General features: G+C 52.2%; 1 protein-coding gene across 13 annotated transcripts in view; it reads right to left on the bottom strand.

Annotated features, from left to right (window-relative positions):
* Nucleotides 1–27897, bottom strand: part of KDM2B (lysine demethylase 2B) — a 155186-nt gene that overhangs the window by 72324 nt on the left and 54965 nt on the right. For 9 of the 13 annotated variants that reach the window (XR_014135849.1, XM_081790656.1, XM_081790661.1 and 6 more), the window contains 5 exons: nt 24538–24716; nt 24218–24324; nt 13134–13227; nt 12007–12160; nt 3342–3457 (listed from right to left, as the gene is read on the bottom strand). Coding sequence is in view for 12 of the 13 variants with exons in the window: in XM_081790656.1 (XP_081646782.1) it covers nt 3342–3457; nt 12007–12160; nt 13134–13227; nt 24218–24324; nt 24538–24716 (650 nt within the window). In the remaining variant the exon portion in view is untranslated. Of the gene's footprint in view, nt 1–3341; nt 3458–12006; nt 12161–13133; nt 13228–14665; nt 14896–15351; nt 15518–15971; nt 16102–16671; nt 16963–24217; nt 24325–24537; nt 24717–27897 lie in introns of those variants that run through there. The other 4 variants (XM_081790663.1, XM_081790662.1, XM_081790665.1 and 1 more) reach the window with 4 other exon arrangements.

The raw sequence follows: 27897 nt of genomic DNA, 5'->3' as shown, positions 1-27897 counted from the left end.
GGCAGTCAGAAAGCATGCAGCGCTCCTAGCCTGGGGGGTAATCAATCTATCAGCGGATCTCAAGGGGTAGCTTTGAGTTCCCAAAGGCCCATGCGAGTAGCACTCGGCCTTAGCCCTTCCTCTTAGAGCTGAGTGACCTCAGGAGATCAGAATCAAAGGTGTTTCGGTGCATCTAGAACTCCCGGGTTTCAAGGGACTTGAAAAACTAAAATATGAGGGTGGGTGGAAGTGTCTTAAAATTTGTTTTTCTCCTGGAAAAAAAAAAAAAGTCAATGGAAAAAAAAAATCCAATGGTAGAGGAAAGAGGAGAGGAAGGGAAAATTATTTGCAATTTCCAAATAGATTCACTGGCTGAGAGGGAATGGAGTGTGTGGTGTTACCTTTCCTGAGAAAGCTGCTTTCACTAGAGCCATTAGGGGGGAAAAAAAAGATAAACATAAGAGAGACGGCAGTTTAATGAATGACCAACTGGACCATCCCTGTCCCTTATGAATCTAACTGGAGTTAAAAATACGTAGTGATAGTTGTAGAGACGTTATCTTCAAATAATAAACATGCAACACACCCGTTCTCTGTAGTTCTTTGACTCCCTGCATCTTTAGAACAAGAGGATTTAATCCACACGGGAGTGGGGGGGGCATGCATGTGGGTTTCTACACATGCAGACCACCAGGTCCTTGCAGGGTAAGGCCTCATGGGCAGCAGGGTCAAGCCGCCTATGAACCCCTCTCCCCAAATTAAAATCCTAGCGAGCGAGACATGGCTTCCTAGACATAGGAGAACCTTGGGGTTCCCCTGGTCTGGATGGGAGGGGGTTTCCCCACATTGGGCCACAAAGGCAAATTCTTTTTCTTAGACAAATCCACACCATGGGGCTTAAAGATTGACAGTTTCCTGTCCCACCCCCTGCCTTTGGTTTCCAAGCAAAGCCCTCTTTTAGGGGCTCTTGAAAAACTATTTTTAAATGACCATAACCTTCTTAAGAAAGCTCACAGGGATGTAAAGAATTAAGCTGTAGCGAGCTGACAAGGAGCCCTGGCATTTTATCTGGATTCCCGTGCTCTCTCCCCAGCATCTTTTGTCTGCTTTGGCTCCTAAGACATAAACAATTGGGCCTTGTAGCCAAGCCCTCTCCAAAGACCAGAAATCAAAGCAGATTAAACAGCCTGCCGCTGCTTCCAGCCCAGACTGCCCGCCAGCCCCCCGCCCATCAACCTGCTTCAGGGAAACCAGATGGGGTGCCCACTCAGACGACAGGGACAGTGGGCCTTGGGGGAGGAGACCCCGCCACACTCATCTCAATGTGGGCGTGATATTCTACAGGAACTTGGCGTGACGCTGGGGGTTCCACACTATTACCCTCCCTCCAGCCTCCCACCCAGCAGGGGAGAAGAGCTGGGCTCCTAATGGAATGATGGGGCCCAAATCCACTGAGATGTGCAATTCGGATTCCCTGGGGGAGAGGACAGCTGCCAAGCAAGTTGCCAAAGCCTTTAGAAATCCCAGCCTGACTCTGGCTTTCAGGAATTGGCTGGAAAGTCGCGGGCCTCACTTCTAGATTTCTCCTTTTCTATCCCACGCCTCCCTAGTCAGCTAACACACAAACTGGCCCATTCTTCAGGGCTGGCCAAAGAACAGTTGGCCGAAGCCCCAGACAGCACTTGACCCAGACTACGAGATCACCACTCACACCCAAATGGTGCCTTTTTCCAGAATGCCACGGGGCAGCATCCACCAGACCGGGAAAGGGATGGTGGGCAGACGACAGAGAAAAGAGGCGTGACAATCCACAAAACGAGACCCAAATTCTGCAGACCCAGGCCTCCCAGCAGCAAACCCGCCAATCTGGAGATGAGGCACACCTGACCACTGCATAGAGCTCAATGCTACTCCCAGGAAAGCCCTGGACAAGGTCCCTCAATGTCGGGACTGTTAGAGAGGCCAAATACACACATAATAGCTAAGATTTCGGCTCACTTACATGATTCCTTGCAGACCAGGGCCTAAAAACAAGACCAAGAAAGGCAGGGACCCCCAGGCTCAGAGCATCTGCCTCAAGTTGATGCTTCTTTAGTGTCCAGACATGACATTACCTCTCTGGGGCAAAAAAGTCACCTCTGAGGCAAAGCCCAAGAAGACATGGTGTGGTCAAGCCATACAACGGAATATGAGTCAGCCATAAAAAAGGAACATAGCACCGACATCTGCTTCGACGTGGATGAACCCTAAAACATCATGCAAAGTGAAAGGAGCCAATCACACAAGGACACGATATAGGATTCCATGTCTATGAAACGTCCAAAACAGGCACATCTGTAGAGACAGAAAGCAGACTGTTGGTTGCCACAGGCCGGACGGGGGAGATGATGGAAGGTGACTGCTAATGAGTAGCGGTTTTCTTTCTGGGGTGATGAAAATGTCCTTGAATTAGAGGTGGTAGCCGCACAACATGGTGAATATGCTAAATGCCACTGAATTGTGCACCATAACTGAGAGTTTTATGGTACGTGGAATGAATCTCAACAGAGAAAAGAAATGAATATTTGAACAACTATAAGAGGAAAGAAGAAGGAATGGGTCCTCTTGGTCCCAGTTGCCCAACCTCAGACCTGTCTCAGATGCCTTGGGACTCTTGGCCGAGTTCCACAATGGGAGAGAGGGTGCATGCAAGCAGCCAGTGCTTTCCAGAGGAAACTCATTGAGCAGAGCAGAGGGCACATGTCAGGTGTTTAAGCCTCAGCCCCTGGTCCTGGGGGGTGGGGGGCGGGGATTCCCTATGTCTGAGAAACCGTTACTCTCAAGAAGAAAATGAACCCCCCCCCCCCCCCCCGCCAACTCTATAAGCAAACAGAGGCAGAGCTTAGAGACAATACCCGGGGGACCCACAGATACTGGCTTCCTTGGGGCACTACATCACATTTGGGGTCCGTGGGTAGAGGAGACACAAGGTCAAGAGCTGACCTTTCCAAGGTCCCAGCCCCCCTCCAAACCACAGCAGGAACAACCATAAAATCCCTCCCAACGCCCTTGCATCCCTCTCTACACGTGAGAAGAAGAAGCAACGTTCCCGGTATCTCACGGTGCTTTCTCAACAGATACTTCCTCTTTGACAAGGGGGTTTTGGCTGCCACTGGCCTGGAGGTGAACAGAAACTCCAGGGGCTCTGGGTGGGGCTCTTGCAGACAGCCCCCAGCAAGGACCAAGGCCCCCACTTGAGGCAGGGAGCAGCAGGGAAGGGGGAACCACGGAGGACTGTGGAACGACTCGTCCCACACACCCCAAGCGCCAGGCAGAGCTCAGGAGCTGGGCAATCCCACGAGGAGAGAAGGAAGCCGCCTTACCCGTGTTCTGTCCTCAATCTCGTAGATCCGCAGCTGCATGGGCACGTTAAAGCTGTGCAGGATGTTTCCACCAAATACCAGAGAGTCTACAGGAGTGTAGACTGCGTGGATCCAACCTGGGGTGAGGAGGGCACAGAGAGGGTCAGCCACTGGCTCCTGGACCACTGGGGAGGGTCACCCTATGGAAGCATGCAGAAGATCACAGGAGGCCCAGGGGAGCACCCAGGGCTAGAATCGGGGATGCTCGGGCTGCCTGATGCAGAAGGCAAGGTTCCTGGCTGGCTGAGAGGACTCACATACACAGCCCCGATGGACTTCTGCAGGTAGTAACTCCTGGTCGGCTCAAGATGGGTGGCTGGCAGCTTGAGGGCCTTGACAAAGGCTTCGCCATGTTGTTGCGGACCTGGCCGCAGCAGCCAAAAGAGGCAGGCCCTGTGCCCCTTCCAGAGAGCGGGACACCCCTCATTCAAGGCTGCTCATAGCTCCTGAGCCTCTTCCTCAGCATCCCAGCGACCACTCATCTCGGGGGGAGTCACAAAGGATTGCTTGGGGCCACAATGCAGGAATGACACCTTGCAAAAACTGCAGAACCCAGACACTTTCCTGCCTGAGGCCACCTCCTGCCACTAAAATCCCCCAAGGCCCGTTTCCAGGTGGTCATCTTAGCCACACGACACCTGTGCCCCCACATCAATTCTGCTTCTGCTCTGCCCTGCAGCTGCTGACAAGTCTTTCTCCTACCGAACGCAGCCCTTTTAATGGCCTGGGACACGGCTTTTTTGTCCCCCTGAGCTCCAAGCAAGCCTGGCCTAGTAATCCTGGGGATAAAACTGAAGGCTGCCCCTGTGCCAGGCATTGGGCTAAAGCCTTTACAGAACTTATCTCACTTAATGCTCACAAAATCCTTAAGAGATATATACTACATTCACCCCCAACTTACAGAAAAGAAGACTGAGGCACAGAGAAGTGAAGTCACCTATAAGGTTTGGAACCCAGGGAGTCAGCCTCACTTGGTCCTTGAAGGCCAGACCAATCAAACCCCACAATTCCCTCCCCAAGTAACTAACACACGTTTCAGGTGCTCGACAGACCCACATGCACCTCTAGCCTACTGTAACAGTGCGAGGCTAGGGGACAGAAAGTATTCCACTCCCATTTACAGATGCTGAAACCAAGGCTAAGAGAAGGCAAGTCACTTGCTGAATGAAGTCACAGCTGGCAAGAGCTAGCACCTCCGTTCTTAACCGCGATGCACCATCTCTCTATCACAGGCTTAGCACCAGGCGTGCAGGCCCCAGGAGACGGGGCCTGCAAACATTCTGGGAAGGCAAAAAGAGACACGCAGAGAGAAACAAGAGAGACAGAGGTGAGACAAGGACAGATAGAGGTAGACAGACTCCCAGTGAAAGACGGGATCAGCAGAGGGGAAAGAGGACAGAAAGGGCAGCCCAAGCTCTGAGATTCCCAAGTCCAGGTGCCCACATCTGCTCTTCTCTGACCCCTCTTCTCCGACCTATATGCATAATTTGTTTGCTCGGAGGAAAAGTACAGAGACCTCCCCTACCATGCACCCAAAACACGCCAGCCCTGAGTCACAGGCAGCCACCGGTGGCCACGGCTGCCAGAAGCAAAGGTGCCACCTGGGAGGAGAGCTGGGAGGCCACTGCTGCCATCTGTAGGACACTCGGGGTGCTGGTCCTCCCTTGCTGGGCAGAGGGTGGGATGAGCTGGCGGTCCCCGAGGTGGGCAGAGAAAACCGACAGCCAAGAGCATGGGAACGAAGGCTCTCTGAAACCCGGTTCTGCTGTGAGCTCCCCACATCTCCGGCCCTTGTGGACATCTTCCCCACCACCTTCACACCTCTGTGCAGGACAAGTACAGCTGCTGCCTTTAAAGCCTCAGTTTCCACATCTACTTCAGCCTCTCGACCTCAGCTGGGTACCAGCTGATTTTCTCAGCTGTCCATTTTTGTATCTTTGTCGAGCAGCACTACGCTATTATTGTTCCTGTTACCACCATCAATGTTATTTAAGCATCACTTCCTAAGACTGGGACCTAGGACCGCCAGGGTCAGGTAAATGCACACGGTGGGGTGAAGCCTGGATGGGGCAAAGATTCCTGGGTCTTGTTCCTATGCTCTTCACACACCCACCCAGCACCCTACAGAAAGCCCAACTCCCGGGACCTCGGCTGGAAACTGTCCCATGGCCAACTCACCATGTGATGTCGGACCCTTGACCACCCCTCTCCTGGCCTCCACCTGCTCACGTTAAATGAGGGAGATCATTGCCTCCCTTGCAGGGAATCTGGTGAGCAAGAGCTCAGTCCATGAAAGCAACTGCCACTGACATTCATGGTAGTCTCATCCATCTCCAGGGCTTTGCAAACAGTGATGCCCACGTATATCTGCATTTATCAGCCCTGGAGTCTCCCTTCCGTCCTATCAGGTGGCAATGCAGACACACCTGATGTACACCTGCTGCCCTGCCATGTGAGCAAAAGAGGGAAACAGAAGAGAGGTTCTGTTTCAAGTGGAGCGGCAGGGAATTTCAAGGGGTTTTAGAAGCTTCTACCAACTCTCCTCTTGTCCCCAAGCCAGGGCCTCACAGGTGGGTCAGGCAGCCTCAAATGGATTAGGCACTGCCTCCCCCAGCCTTCCTCAAATCTACTCCATGACTTTCATACTCCCCTCAGGAAGAACCAAGGAGGAATAACAGTATTCATAGGCCCCATCCATCCCCACTCTCCCGATGGCATCTCCTTGGCTGCATCCCAGGAAGCATGAGAGAGCAGGTGTCCCAAGCTGGTGACTGGGCTGTGGAGGCTGGCATCTGTCTCTTGCTTCCAGGCCAGAGTCACCAACAACATGAAGGCAATAATGGAGACTATTCAGGCCAAGCGACAAGGGACAGATCAATCGTGGAAGAAAAGCAGGCGACCCATAAAACCTACCGACGGGTGGTTCCCTGGGACCTGAGGGACAGTGGGGCACATGGAGTCTTGCCCACCACCCAAACACTCGGGATTCAGAAACCAAAGTCCACCCGCCCCATCCACACTTGTCTCTCTTTGTGGCTGCTGTAGGGGTAAACCCAAAAATCACAGAACTTGGGGGCATCTCACAGAGGGCCATGACCTGCTTCCTTCGCTGAGCTAGGCCAGGTCCCAGGCTGGGCAGTGCAGCTGCCAAGATGAAGCAAGAATGCCCTTTCCTTTCTAGGACCTCATAGTTGGTACCAGGGTCCCAAACTGGCAGGTCACAGGCTGCAGCAGACTCAGGAGCGTGCTTAGTTTGACCCACATGTGTTACAGAAATGGGGAAATTTCCAGGGGCACCTGGGTGGCTCAGTAGGTTGAGTGTCCAACTTCGGCTCAGGTCATGGTCTCACAGCTTGTGAGTTCGAGCCCCGCATTGGGCTCTGTGCTGACAGCTCAGAGCCTGGAGCCTGCTTCGGATTCTGTGTCTCCCCCTGTCTCTGCCCCTCCCCTGCTCACGCTCTCTGTCTCTCAATAATAAATAAACGTTAACAAATTAAAAAAAAAAAAAAAGTAATGGGGAAATTTCTCAAGACAAGCTGAATTGTTTCCTTCTCTAGAAAAATAGGAAGATGGCCCCACAGGCCATTCTCATCTTTAACTGGCTAGAGGTGAGCAGCAGTTATCTCATTTCCCTGAGCACAACCACCCTCTATCTCACATCCAGCCTTCTTCACTTCCACCCTCTCTCCCTGCTCTGTACCCATTTTATAGGTGGGTCATCTGAGGCCCAAGCTACATTACGCTATTAAGTAGCTTCGGGTTACTTTTTCTCAGACTGGCCCAAGTCTAAGAAATACCTAGGGCTGCCTATGAATTCTGGATCATGGGTGACTCTTACTACAAAGCAAAGATGGGAAATACTTTCAGGTCAGTCCAAGCCACTGACCCCAGGGCCCTTCCCAGGTCCCTATACTTGGGCTCCACCGTTCTGGCTGCTACCTGGCTGGACATACATTCAGGACAGACAGAATCTATCTTACAGCTTCCCTACCACCTTCCACACTGCCAGTGGGCCCTTAAGAAAGTTTGTTAAATGAGCAAATAATTTTCCCAAAGTCTCATGGCCGAGAAGGAAGACCAGATCCCAAGTCTGCTGACTCCCAGGCTAAAGGGGAACCAGGTCGGCTCTGAAACTAGACACACTTGGGTTCTTGCCCTGGTCTGTTGCTTATTAATTGTGTGAGCTTGGACCAGTCTATTCACCTCTCTGGGCCCCAGGAACCTTCTTTACTTAACGAAAAGGCAGAGGGAAAATAAGTTGCTCCCTACATGCTCACAAAAAGGTAAGTAATAAATGTAAAATGTTGCTCAGTAATGTGAGTTACTATTACCATTAACTATAGTTCATTAAGCTGGTGCAGCCAGAGGAAGATGCTGAGCCCATCAACGTGGTCAAGACATTGGCCACAGGTCCCCTCACACAAAGGAAAAAGAGGTCACCGGGTCTCTCTGACTTCCTGCTCCTTGGGGATGATTTCCACCTCAAGCTTTCCTTCCACCTAATGATTAGGCTGAATCTGGGTAACTCGCTGGCCACTCTGACCCTGACTGTGTACCTTGGGGAGGCAACTGTATTCCCACTGCCTCTGCCTCATCAACAGGACAAACCCAGGCCCCTTTCTTGAGATCATCTCACTCTTCAGCCACCTTCAGGTCTGCCTCTTCCAGGCAGCTTTCCTGGACCACCCAGGAATGAGGCCTGAGAACCACCCACACCCACAGCACAGCCAACACCCAACCTCTTCACTCCAGACACAAGAAGAAAAGAGTGAAAGCACGTCTCACAAAGACTATAACATTTAAAACCCTCCCATGCCAGTAGCCTCCCATTAGCATTGAGTTGAAGACTTGCTGAACGACCCATGGGCAGACGTGAAGCCAGCATCAGGTAAGAGGTCACGTGTCTAAAGTCACACTGTGGGGACAAAAACCCACGTCAGAGATGAGAAATGCCAGCATGAGATTTTCTACTCCCGAAACAGAAAACCCACATGCAGGGGGCTGTGTTGCCCACGGCTGTCTCTCCAACTCTCCACCCTAAGCCACACCCCAACCACCCTTAACTCTCAGATGTGTGTCTGCACACAGCTCAGGGGGCGTGGGTGCTGGGACGAATTCCCAGGTGGCCGTCTACCTCAGTGACCGCAAAACTCTGGTCCTTCAATTTTCACTGGCTGGCAACACAATGAGGAAAATGAAGATGGTATACATTTTCATAAACTCAAAACTATCAAATTTAAAGTACTGGCCATTATTCTGAAATTACATACTTCCGAATTTTTAGTGTCAGAATCATCTCCCATTCATGAAAATCAGCACTAGTAGATGCCAGGTGTTTGTTTTTTGTTCTTTTTTTTTTTATTTTTTTTTAACATTTATTTATTTTGAAGAGAGAAAGAGAGAGAGCAGGGAAGGGGCAGAGAGAGAAGGAGACACAGAATCTGAAGCAGGCTCCAGGCTCTGAGCTGTCAGCACAGAGCCCAACACGGGGCTCGAACCCATGAACTGTGAGAGCATGACCTGAGCCAAAGTCGGACACTTAACCTACTGAGCCACCCAGGTGCCCCTGTTTTTATTTTTTTTCAGTTTATTTATTTATTTTTGAGAGAGACAGAGACAGCATGAATGGGGGAGGGGCAGAGAGAGAATCCCAAGCAGGCTCCTTGCTGTCAGTGCAAAGCCCAATGCAGGGCTTGAACACATGAAACTATGAGATCATGACCTGAGCTGAAACCGAGAGTCAGATGCTTAACCGACTGAATCACCCAGGTGCCCCCTGGGTGTTTTGGTACTTTTTAAAAAGAAAAAAATTTTTTTAATGTTTTTATTTATTTTTGAGACAGAGAGAGACAGAACATGAGCAGGGAAGGGGCAGAGAGAGAGGGAGACACAGAATCCGAAGCCGGTTCCAGGCTCTGAGGTGTCAGTACAGAGCCTAATGTGGGGCTCAAACTCACAGACTGTGAGATCATGACCTGAGCTAAAGGCGGACGCTTAACTAACTGATTCACCCAGGCACCCTTAGGGTTTTTTTTCATTAACATCCATCTTTAGGAAAACTACAAGTTTGTAACTATAAGCTCCCAACTCCTCCCCCTCCTAACGGTCACTGAAATCAATGCTTGGGAACCACGTGTACCCCCAGCCTCTGAGAAAGTCACAAATTCTAACTGTCCCTTTTTTCCTTCCCAAACATCCTGATGTCTCACTCACAACCCTCAGAGCCCAGGAGTCTTGGCTGGGATCTAACTCAACATCTGCTAACTGTACTTCAAATCCCGCTCTTGCCGTCAACAAACACTCACACCTCTGCTTCTCAAGACCTCTTCCAACTCGCTAAGCCCCCAAAATGCACACCCTTCCCATCCCAGACTGAGGGAAACCAATGAACCACCTCCCAACTCTGCCAACGGCCCTGAGGAAAGAAGGCCAGTCTTCCCAGAGAGATTAGGAGGCCTGCACTCAGGGGGGCTGGGTTGGGAAGCACCTTGAGGGTTTCACAGTTTAGCCTACTGACTCCCATTGAAGAGATTGGACAGTTGAGGCGCAGACAGGGGCAGAGACCAGCCCAAAGTTCCTTTGGGTTCCCTTGAATCATCACAGCTTATCCTCCAATACCTACAAGTGGCTTGAACACATCTTAGAAGGGTACCGCCTCCCTCCTGATTCTCCATGCCACATCTGCCAGGGTATGTACATAAATGCTGCCCACCAACTGCAACCCATTCCTGTCCCAAACAGGGGTCCCTCCCCTCCCCCAAGTCTGAGGATGGACCTGGGTCCATGGTAACAAAGTTACCCCCACTAAACCCTACCATTTCCAAATCCCCAATTTCCCTAATAATGAAATCTCTACTTTCTGCCCAACTTTCTAGAAGAGCCCAAGTGTGCAGGCCCTACCCCCTCAGTGGGAGCTGCTACTATAACGGCCCCCTCCTCACTTGCCACTAGCACTTGATGTCCTAAGACCAGCTTCCAACCCAACTTTCAGAAACTTAAGTGTGACCAGCTTCTCCCTCCAATGGATCTTAACCGCTTCAAAGGATACTCCTAAGGTTCAAGCCTCCACTCAGTGGCAAATTTCCTGCAGCCTCCTTGGCACAGCCATATATAGAGCTTCTACTCGTATATATCCAGTGACAGGGAGCTCACTACCTAGCTGAGCAAGTCATTCCAACACCACTTGGCTATACCTCTTCTTGCAGAAGACAACAACTAGCTGACTGCTGTTCCCTAACACCTTTACTCCCCTGGGTAAAACCACACAATTCCTCCTTCAAATTTATCTCACCTGGGGGCCCCTGGGTGGCTCAGTTGGTTAAGCATTCAACTCTTGATTTCGGCTCAAGTCATGATCTCACGGTTTGTGAGTTAGAGCCCTGCACTGGGCTCTGTGCTTACAGCTTGGAGTCTAGAGTCCGCTTCAGAATCTGTGTGTGTCTCTCTCTCTGCCCCTCCCCACTCGTGCTCTCTCTCTCTTTCTGTCTCTCTCACTCTCTTACAAAATAAATAAATACACTTAAAAAAAAAAAGGCAAATTCATCTCCCCTGGTATGGTATCCAGACTCTTTAGGTCGACTTACCTCCTATATGTGACCTGACTCCCTTACTCTATACAGTGGGACTGTCACCTCCCTCATCCTGGGTAAAATGTTTCCATTAATGCAGCCAAAGACTGCACTCCCTGACCCTTAGGGCATCTGTCATACTCACTGGTGACTCACCCTGTAACTGTCCAAGAACTATAGGCTCTCCAAAGAGCTGTAGGCATGTAGGTCTTAGCTCACTCCAGTCCTCACTACCACCCTGGGAAGTCTCACTCCCATTTTACAGACAGGAACACCAAAGCTCAGAGAGGTTAAGTCACTCCCATAAAGCCACAACTTAAAAGCAGTACAACTGAAAATTAAACTAAGGCCGTGCAGTCTGGCTCCAGGGCCAGTGCTCTTAATTACTGCCCTCTACTATACTTGCAGTGTTAATTTCTTTTTCTTTTCTCTTCTTAATTTTTCTTTTGGAGGCAGGGGGAGTCCAAGTACAAGAGCTGACACTGACCTCAATTATATTTCACCTACGTCTGCTGGAAGGAGGCTGCCACACCAGGTCCTTCCCCAATGCCACGTTGCCCTCTGTCCATTCCCTAGGCTTTCAGGCACCCCCGTAAAACTCCCGGCCCTGGGGTCTGCCCTTTCCCAGAACCTGCCTTGGACTGCAACCTCCATACTTTGCTTCCTTGGATAAACAACCCAATTCCTCCTTCAAGGGGGTGAACCTACCCCCTCCCCACAGTGCCACTGTCATCCCCTCACACGGAAATTTCCACAGGAAGTCCTAGGGAAACCATTCACACTTCCCCTGAGGGAGGGCCCTATGCTTTTTCCCAGGAGTGAATTCTAGCCCACAGGTGGGGAGACACAGGTTAGATGTGAGAGAGAAAGGGGGCTGTTTTTCCCTACAGCCTGAGGCCTACTCCTCTCAGGGACTGCCAAGTGCCACGAGGCCCACAGAACCCCGTTCCTTGGCCCGAAACCCTGGCTGAGGCCCCAGGGATGCAGGAGCCTTCTCCCAGTGCTGGGAGAGCCAGGCGCTGAGGGAGAGCCCAGCGCCAGCCTTGGCCGGAACCTACCGGAAGGGATGAAAAACGTGTAGCCCTGTTTCAGCTCAATTCTTTGGCATCGCTCCACGCGGTCTCCCAGGAAGATGTCACTCTGTTTGCCTGATAGCACCCACTCCTCGTACAGTGCCAAATTGTGTAGGGTTGGAGGAATCAGCCAAAAGATCTTGGGAGGAAAAGGAGGCAATCAGCTGAAGATCCGGGCCAAAGTCCTGGATTCCTTCCAGGCTGTGCCACAACCCAAAGAGACAGCCCCACCTGCCTGGGAGTGGGGGGAGGACAGGGCACCGCCTCCAGGACCGGGCCCCTAAGGGTCTCTGGGGTGGCAAGGGGGCTGTGCCACCGTCCTGGGACACCCTTGGCCTGCCTTTAGGAAATCTCCATTCCCACTGCAAAACCAGGGTGGGTAGACTTCCTGGACGGAGAGGAACATTCTTTCTCCTAAGCCACAGGCTTGTTGAGGAGGTAAGGAAAGGAGAGGAAGGGAATTTCCTAAGTTGTCTGATCAAATGGCCCAATAAATAAACTCAGCTTGTGTTCACTCTGGAGAAGGAGGAAAACATCTGGAACCGGGCAGGATGACTTCCTACCCAGAATTTCTTCCAACATGTTTGGTTAAAACGAACCTACACACAGCCCCAGACGAGCAGGACGGCACACATACTCTCAGGCACCCACACCCGCGCAGGGTACATGCAGAGCCGAGCACAGCGGGAGCATCCCGAATGCACGCCCCACCTCCTCTCTCTGGGTGACGCCTGTCCCTCATGTAAAATGTTCGTGAACGCAGGTGGTGCTGGCAACTAGACTTTTTACGTTAAATGTTCTCAGTACTGGAGCTAAAAACTACAGTGGGCAAAATGAATGCTGGCAAATCTTGGGACCCAAAGCTGGAGTTCTAATCTGGCCTAAGATGCTTAGAACACTGGACTGGGTGGGCAGGTGTGAACAGGTCACTAGACGTGATGCAGAAGAGTTGGCCCTTGATCCTTCTCCCCAGGAGAAGACAGAGAGTGAGGAGGTGGCCCTGAAAGCAGTCACAGGACAAGGACTGGCTGGGTGTGGGTGAGGAGAGCAAGCCCCTCCAGGAAGAAACAGTCAGGAACATACAGAAGTTGAAGAAACTCAGTTCGACTCACCTTCCCACCCCGGAAAACATGGTACCAAACAGAAGTGCCTCCAAAGTCGATGTGGAAGTCAGTGAAACAACCTTTGACGCTCATCAGACAGTATCTGCAGCACAGAAGCAGGGGAGCAGAAAAACAGTTCAACGCCTGAATCACAGGAGGTGAGTGAACAGCTTCAGAGATGCTTGACCTGCTGCCCTTTTGCAAATGCTAACACTGGGGGATTTTTTTTCTTTTCTTTTCTTTTTAAACCCAGTTCTAATCGGAGTTCCCCATGGGGGAAGCCCCTGTGATCAGATGATGAATCTCAAGCATTGGCCACCTGCCCCCGAGGCTGGGGGAGGCATTTTTGTTTTCAGGTTCCCAGGAGAGAGCTGACAACCCACAGGCCACTTGGTTCCTTCCTGACAGACAGTTCTACTCTGGCCCCGCCCCCACTCCTACCCCAGTGAGAGGCTTCCTTTCTGCTCCTTCCAGCTCCTTCCTGTACCTGCAGCTCTCCTGAGCTGCCAGTCCCCTTTGCAGCAGCTGGACCCCCTGGAATTCCATTGTAAACCACCTGCATGGCTTGCCAATTACCAGTCCCCATTCATCTCCTCATTCGTTCAACAATCACTGAGAGCCAACCCACGGCCCAGCCCAGACCTAGGCATGGCACTTAGAGAAAGGCATAAGAATGCCTAAGACACCTGCCCTTCAGGACGGGACACTCTTAATGGAGCACTGCACAGGAAAAGTTAAATGGCAAGGCGAACTGCAGGGGACTGAGAAGTGAGCAATGCAGCTCAAAGTACATGGTACCAGCCACGAAAAGATCACAGTGTAGGATTCCACATATATGAAATGGACAGAGTAGGCAAATCTACTGAGACAGAGTAGATTAGTCGCCAGGGCCTGGGCGGGGGGGGGGGGGGGGGGGGGGGGAGGAGTCGGGATGGGGGGGGGGGAGGAGTCGGGATGGAGAGTGACTGCTAATGGGTACAGGGTTTCACTTTAGGGTGATAAAAACGTCCCAAAATGGACTGTGAATGCACAACTCTGTAAACATAAGAACCACTGAATTGTACACTTTAAATGGATGAATCGTACATGAATTATATCTCCATATAGCTGCTAAAAAAAAGGTGGGGGAAGAGATTAACAGATGTTGGGGTTAGGTGGTGGACAGGCAGAGGGGAGAACCTGGGCTTCAGAGACTTGGGTGAAGGAAGTGAATTCGGAAGAAGGAACCTGGCAGCAGCCCCTCCTCTGAGCTCCAGCAGCAGCCAGAGAGCCCACCCTTCCTTACAGGAACTCACCAGTCTCCTCCCTCCTCCCTTGCCATGCTGCCCTCCTGGGGGAGGGCAGAGCTTAAGTGGGGGTGGGGGGGCAGAGCAGGCTTCCAAGTCCAGGCCTGGCAGTCAGTGATGCCAGGGCCCCCTCTTCCCCTCCCACCCCTTCCCACGAGAGCCACCGGCAGCACGGATGGGGCAGCCTCCCCACGGCCCATGCTCATGCACCTTGGCATCTCCGGAGGCCCACACACACATGCTTACCCCACTGACCTCTTTTCCCCGCTGCACTTTGCTTTTCCATGGTTTGGGGAAGAGGGGAGGAATGGGGCAGGGACTGGCAGGGAGGAGCCAGCAGCAAGCCCCAGTGGAGATAATGGGGGTGGGGGCGGTTAGGGGCTGAGCTGGTTAGGAGGCTGGTGGGCTCCAGGTGCCCCCCTCCCTCTAGCTGCCTTTTGCACCTCACATTCAGGTGGACCCGGGGCTCAGCAGTATGCAGGCAGCGTGCCCCGCGTCCCTCCTCCGGATAGGCTGGAAGGAGCCTTAACCATGTGTCTGCAGGAGGCTGACAAATCAGAAGGCCTTCCCGCACATCAGAGCCCTGCTGCCTAGCAACCCCATCGGAGGGGTGTAGTTGACAGCACAGGACGCAGCCCTGTCACGAAGACAGGCGCGGGCTGCGGGGCTGGCGCTGGGGTTGTTAAAGTCCCAGCTCGGCTGGGGCTCTGCACCCTCCCGCCTCCACCCAGCACGGCCCGGCCACGTCTCCACTCTGAAGACCCCAGTGATCCTCTACTCTCCAAGGAAATGGGGGTGGGGAGTGGGGGTGAAGCCCTAACCCACCCCACCCCCACAGACACACCGGCCTGCCCTCCAAAAACCACCTCAAAGTATTAGTCCTCATTTTCCTAAAACCACCTCTATGTCTGGCTTTTTTTCTTTTCTTTTTTTAATCTAACCTTGGTTTCCACCCCCTCGGGGCCTCAGCAGAAAACAGCCTCCTGAAAACAATTTAAGTGTTTGTGGGAGATGTGCTTCCTTCAGTCTGCAGCTGGATAGCAACCCAGGTGCCCGTGAGGAGAGGAGAGGAGCGTGTCTATTGGGCACCAGGCCCCAGGCTAGCCTGGCCACACCGGTCACCACCCCCCAACCTCCCGCACCGCCCCCCCCCCACCCCCGGCCCCAACGTCCCCAGCACGCGTGGACAGAATCACTACGAGCTGCGGCAGCTATGTGCGAGGAAAGTTCTCCAAGTTGTGCTCGGGTCTGATTTGCCCTCCCAGTCACCCTTCAGCATCCTCTGGGGCCCTTCGGAGCTTGGGGGCGCCACTTCCAGGACCCGCCTCTCCTAGAGAGGCCCCTCCTCCCACGTCCCTCATTTCCTGGCCGCTAGGCCGGGCCGCCCCTCCCGCCGGGCAATTGCATGCGTTGGAACGGCCAGGGTGGCTGTGACAGGGCGGCTTTGTCCAGGGGGCCCCTGCAGCCGCCACCCCCGCCCTCCCAGCTGCCCCGCGCTCATTCCGGGTCTCCCCCCTCACTCCTGCTCCCGCTCGCTCTGGCGTGACGCCTTTGCACTGACCTCTACAGCTTCCTCTTCCAAAGCACACCGCAGTCACATGGGCACCCCGGCTCTGTGCCACGGCCGCTAAGCTCTCCCCGCCGGCCAGCCAGCCTGGCTTCCGCCTCGGCTGCCCCTTGCCCGGAAAGCCGCGCCCCTTAACACCCCCCACCCCCCACCGCCCCGGTGGCTTCTGTGCAGGAGCGCACCCTCCAAGTTGGGGGATGAGAATCAGGAGCCCCCGAGCTAAGCCTCTGGGGGGTTCCCGCCTCCCAAGGCCCGCGCAGGCTGGGGAGGAGCGGAGCGTGATGGGAGGGGGCGCTGCACCTGCAGCACCAACTTTGGGGCACTGCCTGGGATCCGGGGAAGCCGGGCGACCCCACCCCGCCCTTTTCCCTCCAACTTAGCGAAACTCCCCGGGCGGCTCAGGCGGCATCCCTTCGGGCAAAGGTCTTGGCGGGGGAAACCAGGGAAAAGCTGGCACCGGGTGACGGGGCTGGAGGCGCCGATCGCGCGCGCACACACACTACACACTTAAACGCAGCCCCGGGAGACACAAAGAGCTGCTCCGCGACGCCGGCCGCGCAGCCCGCGGGCTGGAGGCGACCCACACCCCGCCCCGGCGCGCCCCAGAGGAGCGGTGGCTCCCGGGGTAGCCCCGGGCCCGCGGGGCGCAGCGCAGGGACGCCCGCCCGGCCCCGCCCGGCGCGTCCGCGGTTACCCTCGGCGGCGGCGGCGGCGGCGGCGGCAGCGCGGCTCCCGGGCGTCCCCTTCGGCAGCGCAGGATCGACGCGCGCCCAGCCCCGGAGACCGGAGCCGAGCCCCCTCCACGGCGCTGCCAGGGCCCGGCCGAGGACTGTGCAGCCCTCTCTCTCTTCCTTCCTTCCTCGGGGAGCTGGGCGCAGCCTGCGCTCATCCCCGCGCTGAAACTGAACACCCGCGCGGCGCGGCGGCCGCCAGGAAGGAGGAGGGAGGCCGCGGCGGCGACAGGGAAGCTAGCCGGCCAGCGCCAGGGGAGGCCGCCGCCGCCCACGGCCGCCCCCTCGCCTCGGCTGGGTGGGGGCACGAGGGTAGCTCTGCAGGCGGGCGCTCAGGAACCCCTGTACCCCCGTTTTCAGGGAGTGTGGACGCCGTCCTGCTACTAGAGGTGACCACCCAGCAAAGCCACCTTCCTTACATGTGTCCATTGGGGCACGGCTAGGGGTTGGAGGGAGTATCAGATCCCAGGTCTGGCAGGCAGCTCAGAGACCAGGTTATGGTGCTCTGGGCCTAAAACAGATTATCTCTGTGACCTTGGGCAACTTACTTTCCCTCCCTGAGCAGGTTTTCTCATCCTAATGACCGGGAGGTGACCTGAAGTTCAACTCTCCATTCTAAGATGCCCCTTACCTGCCCTCTTAGTAGCTGTGTAACCGTGCAACATGGAATCACTGTAGGAATTCACTGAGATATATACATGTTAACACAGTACCTGGCACTATGATACTTTGGTTATTAAATCAATTTTCACAACCCTCTGAGGTCATTCCCAAGATTGTCCCCATTTTACAGATGAGAAAGCAGAGGCTCACCCATCCAGGTCTCTATCGTAGTCAGTGATGATGCTTACCCAGGCAGCCTGTCTCAGAGTTTCTCAGGCCTTCTCCCAGTCTAACCTGGCAAATCCCAAGACTCTCAAAGAAGCACTGTCTGCAGGTTACAGTCAAACTCAACCACGGACTTCCGGCTGCAGATGGTCCAGCCCAAATCAGAAGTCCTACCCTCCAGGGCATGCTCACCAGGGCCACAGCCCTCCTCCCATTCTGTCCCCACACCCTCCCCCTAAACCCCAAGGGGGCAGGACACCTCTGCAGGGTCAGAAATCAAGCTTCTTAAGTCTTTGGCCAAACCCCATCTCCTGGGGCTCTCCACCAATGTTAATTAATAGACTCTAATTATCAAGTGCTAATACTAACAGCTACTTATATGCATGGTATCATTACACCTTTAAAACAACCATGGGGCCCCCGGCTGGCTCAGTCAGCGGAGCACGCGACTCTTGACCTCAGGATTGTAAGTTCAAGTCCCACATCGGGTGTAGAGATTACTTAAAAATATAAAATCTTCAAAAAATAATAAATAAAATATAAATAAATAAATAAATAAATAAATAAATAAATAAATAAGACAACCCTATAATCTCCATTTTAGGGAAGTGAGCATTGAAGCCATTTCAAGGTGGTCAACTCCCTGGGCCAGGGTTTTGCTCCCCGGTGTCATTTACAGGATGGCCCGCCGATTAGTACCTCTCCAATGGCCTGCTACGAGCTTATACTGTGAACTTTTTTGCAACTGGCTGATTTTTTCACCATATGTATGTTCTGTCTATTTAAAAGAAAAAAATTGTATGACAAGAAATATCTCTCACCTTGGATCTGAGCACCAGTCATTGAGTGGGTGTTCTTGAGCAAGGTCTTTGACACACACAAAATATAGATGGAGTTAAATGAGCTGAGAGAAGGCCCTGACAGCTGGACCAGGCTGTCCCCACGGGAAAATTATTATTACTTTTTTAGTCACAAATGCCTCAGCTTAAGCCCCAGCAGGGATCACATCAGATTCATCTGTGTTAAGTATAGCACCCACCAATACAGCCCTATAATTATTCTAACCAACTGTGTGACATTGGACTAAATGTTTCCCCCTCCTGGAACTCAGCATTCCCATTTGTTGAACTGATCAGGGGCCTCTAACTGGTGGCCCTCATGGGTCAAACCAGACCCTCGATGTGCTTGGTTTGGCCAGCACTGTTTTGTTTTTTTGTTTTGTTTCTTAAGAAGAATTTTGGGGGAACCTGGGTGGCTCAGCCGACTAAGCATCCAGCTCTTGATTATGACCAGCTCAGGTCATAATCTCATGGTCAGTGAGTTCAAGCCCTGTGTCGGGGGCCTCTAACTGGTGGCCCTCATGGGTCAAACCAGACCCTCGATGTGCTTGGTTTGGCCAGCACTGTTTTGTGTTTTTGTTTTGTTTCTTAAGAAGAATTTTGGGGGGAACCTGGGTGGCTCAGCCGGCTAAGCGTCCAGCTCTTGATTATGACCAGCTCAGGTCATAATTTCATGGTCAGTGAGTTCAAGCCCTGTGTCGGGCTGTGTGCTGACATCACAGAGCCTGCATGGGATTCCCTCCCTCCCTCTCTCTCTCTCTCTTTCTCTCTCAAAATAAATGAATGAATGAATGAATGAATGAATGAATGAATTTTTGAAGTTATCCACATCCACACCAGCCCCTACTGTCTTACACTCAGCTGCTGCACCTGTTACCTGCACTGAAGCATATGAACTTCAGTTTCCTTGTCTGTAAAATGAGGAGAGTAACACCTGCTTCCAGTACCATTAAGATGTGCATGCTAAGTGTTTAACACAGTGTCTGCATCTATACATGGCAGCACAGAAAGGCTGGCTTTCTTTGTTCCTCTTATAAAGGTGTGGATGTAGAGAGGAAAAGCCAGAAATCCAGAAGCCTGGGATGTGGGTGTGTGGCCCACACAGTTCTGTGCCTGTGTGATGTCAACAGCCTCTCTAGGTCAGATTCCCTGTGTGATATATTACACAGGGATGACCACTTCTAATACCAGCAAACGTGGTTGAGGAGAGCTGAAAGTAAATGAGCATTGCCGAGATAAAAGCCCAGTGCAACTGTGAGAGAATAGATCGAAAAGCCAAGGATTCCGATGGCAGTTGGAGACTTGTATCTACACGAGGCCACAAAGACAAACATCTTGTTCTACCCACATGTCACATCCACTGTAGGCTCCATCTTCCCTGTAGCATGGTTGGGAGGTGGGGCAGGGATGACAGGATCCCCACTTTGTAGAAGGGGAAACTGAGTCCCTAAGAGGAGATGAAAGACTTCCTGCAGCCACCGGAAACTGCCAGGGGCAGCCCTTGAACCTTGCTCATCCCAGCACCCAGCTACACCCTGTCTGGGTTTCAGCTTCACACCCAATTTTTTCCCCAGTTCTTCCTGCCACCCCCATAAGGTGCAGGGAGGAAATGCGGTTCACTCCCAATTATTTGGGAGCCGAATATATGCTTTATGTGGGGTCCCCCTTCCTTTCACTGCTTGTCAGTTCATAGCCTGTCTCCATTAAGCCGCAAACCTCATTTCTGCAAGCAGCATGTGAGGAGAGAAAAGATTGGTTAATTTCCCTCTGGAAGGCATTATAATACCCAGTGGTCCTAAGTGAGAAAGGTACACCCATGCCAGAGACCTAGGAGATTGTGGAGGCTTTAAAACATGCCCACATAGTCCTTGAGACTCCCTTTTTCAGAGATAGAGCCAAATTCACCTCCCCTTGGTGTGTCGGCTAGACGTAGTACCTCACTTTTAATTAATAGAATATGATAGAAGTAAACAGCATGTGGGGCGCCTGGGTGGCTCAGTCGGTTGAGCGGCCGACTTCGGCTCAGGTAGTGATCTCGTGGTGCGTGAGTTCGAGCCCCGCGTCGGGCTCTGTGCTGACAGCTCAGAGCCTGGAGCCCGTTTCGGATTCTGTGTCTCCCTCTCTCTCTGACCCTCCCCCGTTCATGCTCTGTCTCTCTCTGTCTCAAAAATAAATAAACGTTAAAAAAAAAAAAAAAAGAAGTGAACAGCATGTGATTTTTCAAAATTGGGCATAATAGGCACTGTGGCTTCTTCCTTGCTCTGTCTTCCCCCACTATTTGGGGTGGGGGAGTACCAGCTGCCATGTCACAGGGACTCTTGAGCAGCCCTATGGAGAGGCCCACAAGGTGAAGAACTCAGGCCTCTTGCCAACAGCGATGTGAGTGCGCCATCGTGGAAATGGGCGCTCTAGCCCCAGTCAAGACAAGCCCAAGAGCAACTCTGAGCCACTCTCAGATTCCTGACCCACAGAAAGTGTGAGGTAATGTTGTTTTAAGCTGCTAAGATGTCTTTTTTACGCTACAAAGTTTTAGGAAAATGTTATGCATCAACAAACAACTAATACAAGGGGTACTCCCAAATAGTTGTCAGTTTATCCGATTATGAGGAATTTTCCAAGACAAATAATTCTGGACGGCCAAAACATCCCTGCAGGGTAGAGATGGAGGGGAGGCAATGGCGGATGTGCACGGGGCAGCTGATGTTCCTTCAGCCTGCCCCGTCATCCTCTTTTTCCTTTTATCTTGCTTTTTTTTTCTATAGTAATCTTTACGCCCAATGTGGGGCTCACACTCATGACCCTGAGATCGAGTCGCATGCTCTACCAACTCAGCCAGCAAGGAGCCTCCCTTTACCTTGCTTTAGGTGTCCTCCCAACACTTATCACCTCCTGAATTATATTATTCACTTGTTTGCTTGCCCATCTCTTTTCACCACCTGAATATAAGCCCCCCGAGTACAGGAACTTTGCTTTATTCACTGTAGCCTACCAATTACTTAGACTAGAGTCTTGCATTTATGGGCAGTCAGTTAACACAGCAATAGATAACTGATACACTAACATATTCTTTACATCTTTTGTCTCCCACAAAGTTACAGCCACCCCCTTGACAACCGCCAGTACCCCTAGCCTTAAGTATCTCAACCAGAACCCATTAAAATTCTGAAATCCCCCCCCTCCACGATCAAACTGCACAAACCCTGGAGCCGGGGAGAAGGCAATGATGGGTCTGTAACACTTCTCTCTTCCCTCCTGCAAACCTTATATCAGGTGACCTGTCAGCATGGGAGCTCTGACTTCTAGAAACAGTGTCATTTTAATTAAATTCCACAGAACTATTCTGTGGTCCCAGAGGACTTCATCATTGCGGGATTTTTACCTTGCTGATTAACTGAAATCGGCATTCTTTACAGCCAAACCAATGGAAGATTCCCAAAGTGACAACTTCCTTCCTAACAAGGTTCAAATCCTGTAACAAGTTCCCAAGGCCACTGACAGAGTTTGTAAATGTATTTGCCACACGATCCAACCAATGAGTCAAAGACACATGGTTCTAGAAAATCGTGCATGGGGCTCTTTTTGGTAATTCGATAGGATTCTCAAGGTATTACTGGAACTTACTATTCAGAGGAATTTTTCTATCAGGTGAACATACCAAGCATCTAAAGGGGGCAAGGCAATTGAAATCTAGGTCCCCCAGTGCTATTTTCCCTTCCTAGACACATGTCCCATCCAAGTCCCTGCTCCCTCCTGGCCCCGCATTTGCCCCATGGAGGCGATGCACTGCTTTCCGCTCTCACTCCACCCCACTTCCTTCAATCCACACAGCAGCAGCACAACTTGTGGCACGCATATCTGCACACATCCCTCTCTGCTTAAGATCTCAGAGAGGCTTCTGACTGCTCTTAGGAGAAACGCGGACCCTTCAGCCTGGCGCATCAGGCCCTGAGCAGCCTGGCCCACCCACCGTCCCGCACCCCCCACCCACTTCCCTCACTTTGCTCCAGCCTCAGTAACCTTCCTTCCACGGGCCCACCTGCCCCTGTCTTCCTGACCTTCCTAGCCATCCCACCAGGCTCTCTGCACACAGCCAGGAAAGCTCTTCCCAGACCTCTTCACCTAAGTAACCCCACTTCCCCGAGACCCCACCCTGGGGATGACGGCCCTGCCCTCCGTCACCGCGAGTGCCCTGGTACACAATCCTGGAGCACGGTGGATCTCTGCCTTATGGTCTCGACAGAGCTGCAAATTTCCATTTGTTTCCCTGATTGTTGGATGAACGTCTGTCTCCGGATAGACTACAAGCTCCGTGAGGGCAGGGAGCTCACCTGGTTTTCTCCTCTCTGCATTCTCAGTGCCCAGCACCAACCAGATGTTTAATACATATGCTGACTGAATCACCCAATCAATCGATCAGAGCTGTGATCCACCCCTAACTAGTCTCTGAGCCCCACACTCTTTCCTCCAGCTCTACCCTCATGATTCCATCAAGGCCCCTGGCACTTCCCTTCCTCCACCACCCCCCTCCAAGTCCCTCCCATCTCCTCTTCCCTTAAAGCCTAGATGCAGTGTGCCCTCTGAGAGGACTTCCCACTGCCACCAGCCAAAAAGGATTCCTCCTCTCCCTGTCCCGTCCCAGAACCGGTTTCACTCTACCTAGGATGAGATGGCACCTTACCCCATGCGTTATACGACACATTCTCCAGAGGGTAGGGGCTCTTAGTCTCATTCATCTTACTTCCCCACCCGAGGGCTCCAGAAATTTTGCTGTGATCAAACGGGACAGGAACAGAACTGAAACCCTTCTTCCCTCCCCACCTTGAGCTCATTCTTTGTGTTTGAAGCAGCCCAAATCTAAGGGGTGTAAAGAGCTTCAGCTTCAAGGGGAGGAAAAATGCCTGAGAAATAATTAAAGGAAGAGAGAGCTTGAAAGCAAAGCCTTGAGAAGCCAGGGCCAGCGTGCTGGCCTCTCTCACAAAGCTGGCACCGAATCTACATTCACTCTACCCTTCATTCAGGGTGGAGTGAATGAACAGCTCACAGCCTTCACGCTCCTGGGGGCACTCCTGGCAGCAGGGCTGAGCAGAAAGATATTAATGGACTCAGAGCTGCCAGAGCCAACTCTTCTAGGAAGCCCAGAGCAGCGGTCATGCCTGGGACGGCCAGCATCTCCTTCCCATTTTGGAGCTGGAAACACAGACGGTCTGAGGTGGAGAGAGCCCCGATAGCCCCAAGGGTCCCCAGGGTCCGTTACCGAAATTCTAGAATGTGGGAGGGATCATAGGTGCCTCTGTCCATGTTTAACGACTGGTCTCAGGACTTACTGGTCCATATGTAGTGATGTCCCTGCAATTAGACGTGGCCATCTTCTCGGCCCAGAGCCGACCTGCCGCTTCGAGACACCAGCTAAGGAGCGTTTAGTGAGTAAGTAGCCCTTGGGCTTTGATCGGGAAAAGTTCTGGATCGGAGGCCCTGCATCTCAACAGCAAGCAGCAAAAGAACACCGGATCCCTTCCTAGCCCTTGGCAAAAGCAAAGTGTCCATGGTCTGCCCACTCCCAGGGCTTGCAGTCACTTGGCAGGAGGAGATAAAGGTCTGGCAAGCACACAAGTACAGAGAGACGGTCCCCAGTATTCCTCCCCTCCACTCAGATCACAGGCCCCGAGGGAGAGCTGGCAAGGAGGCCAAGAAGGACCATCTGGATGGGGAATGCAGAGCCCCTGTGTTCCAAGGCGCCAACCTGCTCACGCCAAGGACCCCCATCCCTTACATCCCAGCAGCACCCTGTCGGGCTAGGAGACACCCCCACCCCCAGCTCCCGCCACCAGCCAGGCAGTCTTACTTCTTCACTTTCGGGTATTTCATCTCTGCAATGGCGTTCGTGGCTTCTGTCTGCTTCTCCTTCAGATGCTGGGGCCACATGTTGTCCACCCAGTCCACCAGGTCTACCTGAAAGCCAGATCGATGTCAGCACTTCCTGTCTTGGGGTGCCCTTCCACTGGGCTTCCTCACCACCTCCTCCCTTCCCCGTGCTCCCCACGCCCCTCCTGTCCTTCCCTGGGGCTGACACTGGCTGGCCTCAAGACTGAAGCAAGTGAGGCTGGGCAAGGAGAGGAGGCGGGAGGGAGGCGTCAAGGAGAGGGACGGCGGCCGGGGACCTACCACGGTCGGACGCTTGACCAGGTGCTCCAGCTTGGTGTGGCTGAACTCAAGGCTGATGACATTGTACAGCTTGTCCCGCTGAGCCTCAGGAGTCTCGTAGTACCGCACAAACTGGGACATGCTCATTTCCGCGCCCTTCTGCGTGTTCACATCCATCACGTCCACCAGCCGACGGCCGCCTGGGGGCAGAGTGCACGTGCTGGCGGCTCCTGACAGCTTGGGGCCCGGATCCCGCTTGGGGTCCCCATGAACAAAACCTGCCTCTTCCATATGCCATGTCTGCTCTGTCACCTCATCCACTTGGTTTTCCTCACTGAATCTCTCTCCACTGCTTCCCTGCACCAGCGTGGCCTCCACACTGGTCCAGTCCACCCTTACTAGTCTCCAAGACAACCTCCGAAGCGGTCTCCAGACGCCCTCCTCCTGTCCAGAACATCCTAAGGGGGCTCCGGACTCCCCCCTCCCGCCCAGAACATCCTAAGCTGCCTCCAGACTACCCCCTCCTATCCAGAACATCCTAAAAGGTCTCCAAACTACCCCCTCCTGTCCATCCTCTACAGTGCTGCCAGCGTGAGCTTTCTAAAACAGAGACCTGACCATGGACACTCCTCTCTCTGCTCAAAACCTTCAATGCTCCGTACTGCCTACTAAAGAATCTCTTAGCATGGCACTCGAGGCCTTTCTGTTTATTCACAGCACTAGGATAGTACTTCTTTCTTTTTTTTTTTTTAAATGTTTATTTATTTTTGAAGGAGAAAGAGACGGGGGGGGGGGGGCAGAGAGAGAGGGAGACACAGAATCTGAGACAGGCTCCAGGCTCTGCTGTCAAGCACAGAGCCCGACACGGGGCTCGAACCCACAAGCCACAAGATCATGACCTGAGCCAAAGTCGGACGCTCAACCGACTGAGCCACCCAGGCGCCCCGGACAGTACTTATTTCTATAGAAAATTAGCTGTTTGGTAGTCTTCCTCCCTGGTCTGTGAAGCCAGGAGTTACTTGACTTCTCTGAACCTCTGAATCTTCATCCTGCCATCTCTTATTTTTTTAATCTTTTTTAATGTTTTTTTGGGGGGAGGGGGGAGGGGCAGAGAGAGAGGGAGACACAGAATCCGAAGCAGGCTCCAGGCTCTGAACTGTCATCACAGAGCCTGATGCGGGGCTCAAACTTGTAAACGGTGAGATCATGACCTGAGCCAAAGTCAGACGCGTAACCAACTGAGCCACTCAGGTGGCCCTGCCATCTCTTTTCATAGGCTAACTGTGAGGATTAAATCAGATGATGCTCACAGAACTACTAGGCACAGTACCTGGTACTGAAATGCATGGGTCTCCCCCTTATTCCCTGGGACTAATCACAATTCCTAAATATGTTTTGTTGGCTTTGTTGTCTTTCTTCCCTACTGTTCTGTAATCGTTGCCAGGACAGAAGTCCTGTCTGTCTTGCTCACTACTTTATCCCGAGTATCTAGAACAGAGCCTGGCACATGGCGGGAGCTCAGTACATACTTACGGAACAAATAAGTGAGGAATATTGGCTGTCCCATGCAACATGTGACGTACGACTTCTCATAGGAACCACCGCTGAACTGAAAGGAATGAGGGGCGCCCTTCCTCAGGAAAGTCCCACTTCTCATCTCAGGAGTGAGCTGGGCCACCTCCCACTGCTTCCCAGAGACAAAGGAACAAGCTCCGGACTGGGAGACAGGAGCGGTCAGCACTAGCGCTGGGACCAATAGCAACGAACAGAGCTTCAAGGAAACCACAACCCTTCCGGGGATTCTACTTGCCCATCTGTAAGATGGGAATAATAATGGCTCCAGACCTTCAGTCAACATAGAAGGAACAACCAAAATAAGCGCTGTGAGCGGTGAGAAAACAGACACACAGCAGATTGCCAAATTCATGGTGACTGGGGATGAAAGCTGGCCCCTCCTATCTGTCAGGACACAAAACAAGCATCGGGACTGGAATGAGGAGCCCACCATCTGTTAAGGAAAGACCTCAGTTCCCCATTAGCTCAGTGACAAATACATGGTCCATGGGAACTTAGAAATGTATAAGCCAGAGGAATTAAGAAAGAAAGAAAAGAACAAGAAGCAGGAGATCACCTTGTTCAAAGCCACTCCAAGACAGAAGAGCAAAGAAAGCAGCAAATGACAACCCGTGGGCAAACCTGGCCCACGGGCTATGAACAGTTTTTACATTTTTAAGTGATGAGGGAGGGGGAAAAATCAAAAGAAGAATATTTTTTAAATTTATTTATCTGGGAGGGAGAGAGAGAAAAGAGAATCCCAAGCAGGCTCCGCACTGCCAGCACAGAACCCAAGTGGCTCGAACCCATGAACCGTGAGTTCATGACCTGAGCTGAAGTCACTTAACCAACTAGGCCACCCAGGTGCCCCTCCGGAAGAATATTTTGTGATATGAAAATACTACAAAACTCAAATTTCTGGGTCCATATATAAAGTTTTATTAGCATACAGCCACACTCTGGTTCACACAATGTCTCTGGCTGTGTCCATGCTGCAAGGGATAAGCTAAGTAGCTGACACAGACTAAATGGTCGGCAAAGCCCAAAACACTGACTCTAGATCTTTACAGAGAAAGCTTGCCAACCCTTGAACTAGACAAAACCCTCACGGAACTTACATGCTGATGTGACCACTATTCCCATTTGGTTCAGCGCTATATACCCAGCTCTGTGCACAGAGCCTGCCTTATAAGAGGCCCAAGTTCAGTATTTGCTGAATTAATACACAGTGCATTTCACATAGTAGGAACTGAATAATAAAAATAATCCCATAGGCACATATGAGAACTTGGGTGTTACTATCTTTTGGGTTCAATATCTAATTTTTCATAACCACCCCAGATGCTAGGTAGGACTGTCCTTGTCTTATAAATGAGGAAACTAGGGGTGCCTGGGTGGCTCAGTCGGTTTAGCATCTGACTTCGGCTCAGGTCATGATCTCATGGTCTGTGAGTTTGAGCCCCATACTGGGCTCTGTGCTCACAGCTCAGAGCCTGGAACCTGCTTTAGATTCTGCGTCTCTCTCTCTCTCTCTCTCTCTCTCTCTCTGCCCCTCCCCTGCTTACGCTCTGTCTCTCTCTCAAAAATAAACATTAATAAATTAAAAATAATAATAATAATAAATAAATGAGGAAGCTAATGTTTACAGACAATGGGATCGGCTCGTTGTCCAGAATATACTCTACCAATTAGAATAGTCAATATTTACTGAGCACAGGTAAACTCTCTCCACAGGTTATCTTAAGTTCATTATGGTTCTGTGAGGTAGAACTTCACTTATACCCATTTGATAGATGAGAAACCGAGGCTCAGACAACTAACTAGACC

The sequence above is a fragment of the Panthera onca genome, chromosome D3, assembly GCF_046562875.1.
Source record: "Panthera onca isolate mPanOnc1 chromosome D3, mPanOnc1 haplotype 2, whole genome shotgun sequence".
NCBI classification, from domain to species: domain Eukaryota; kingdom Metazoa; phylum Chordata; class Mammalia; order Carnivora; family Felidae; genus Panthera; species Panthera onca.
This window is presented reverse-complemented; position numbering and strand designations above follow the sequence as displayed.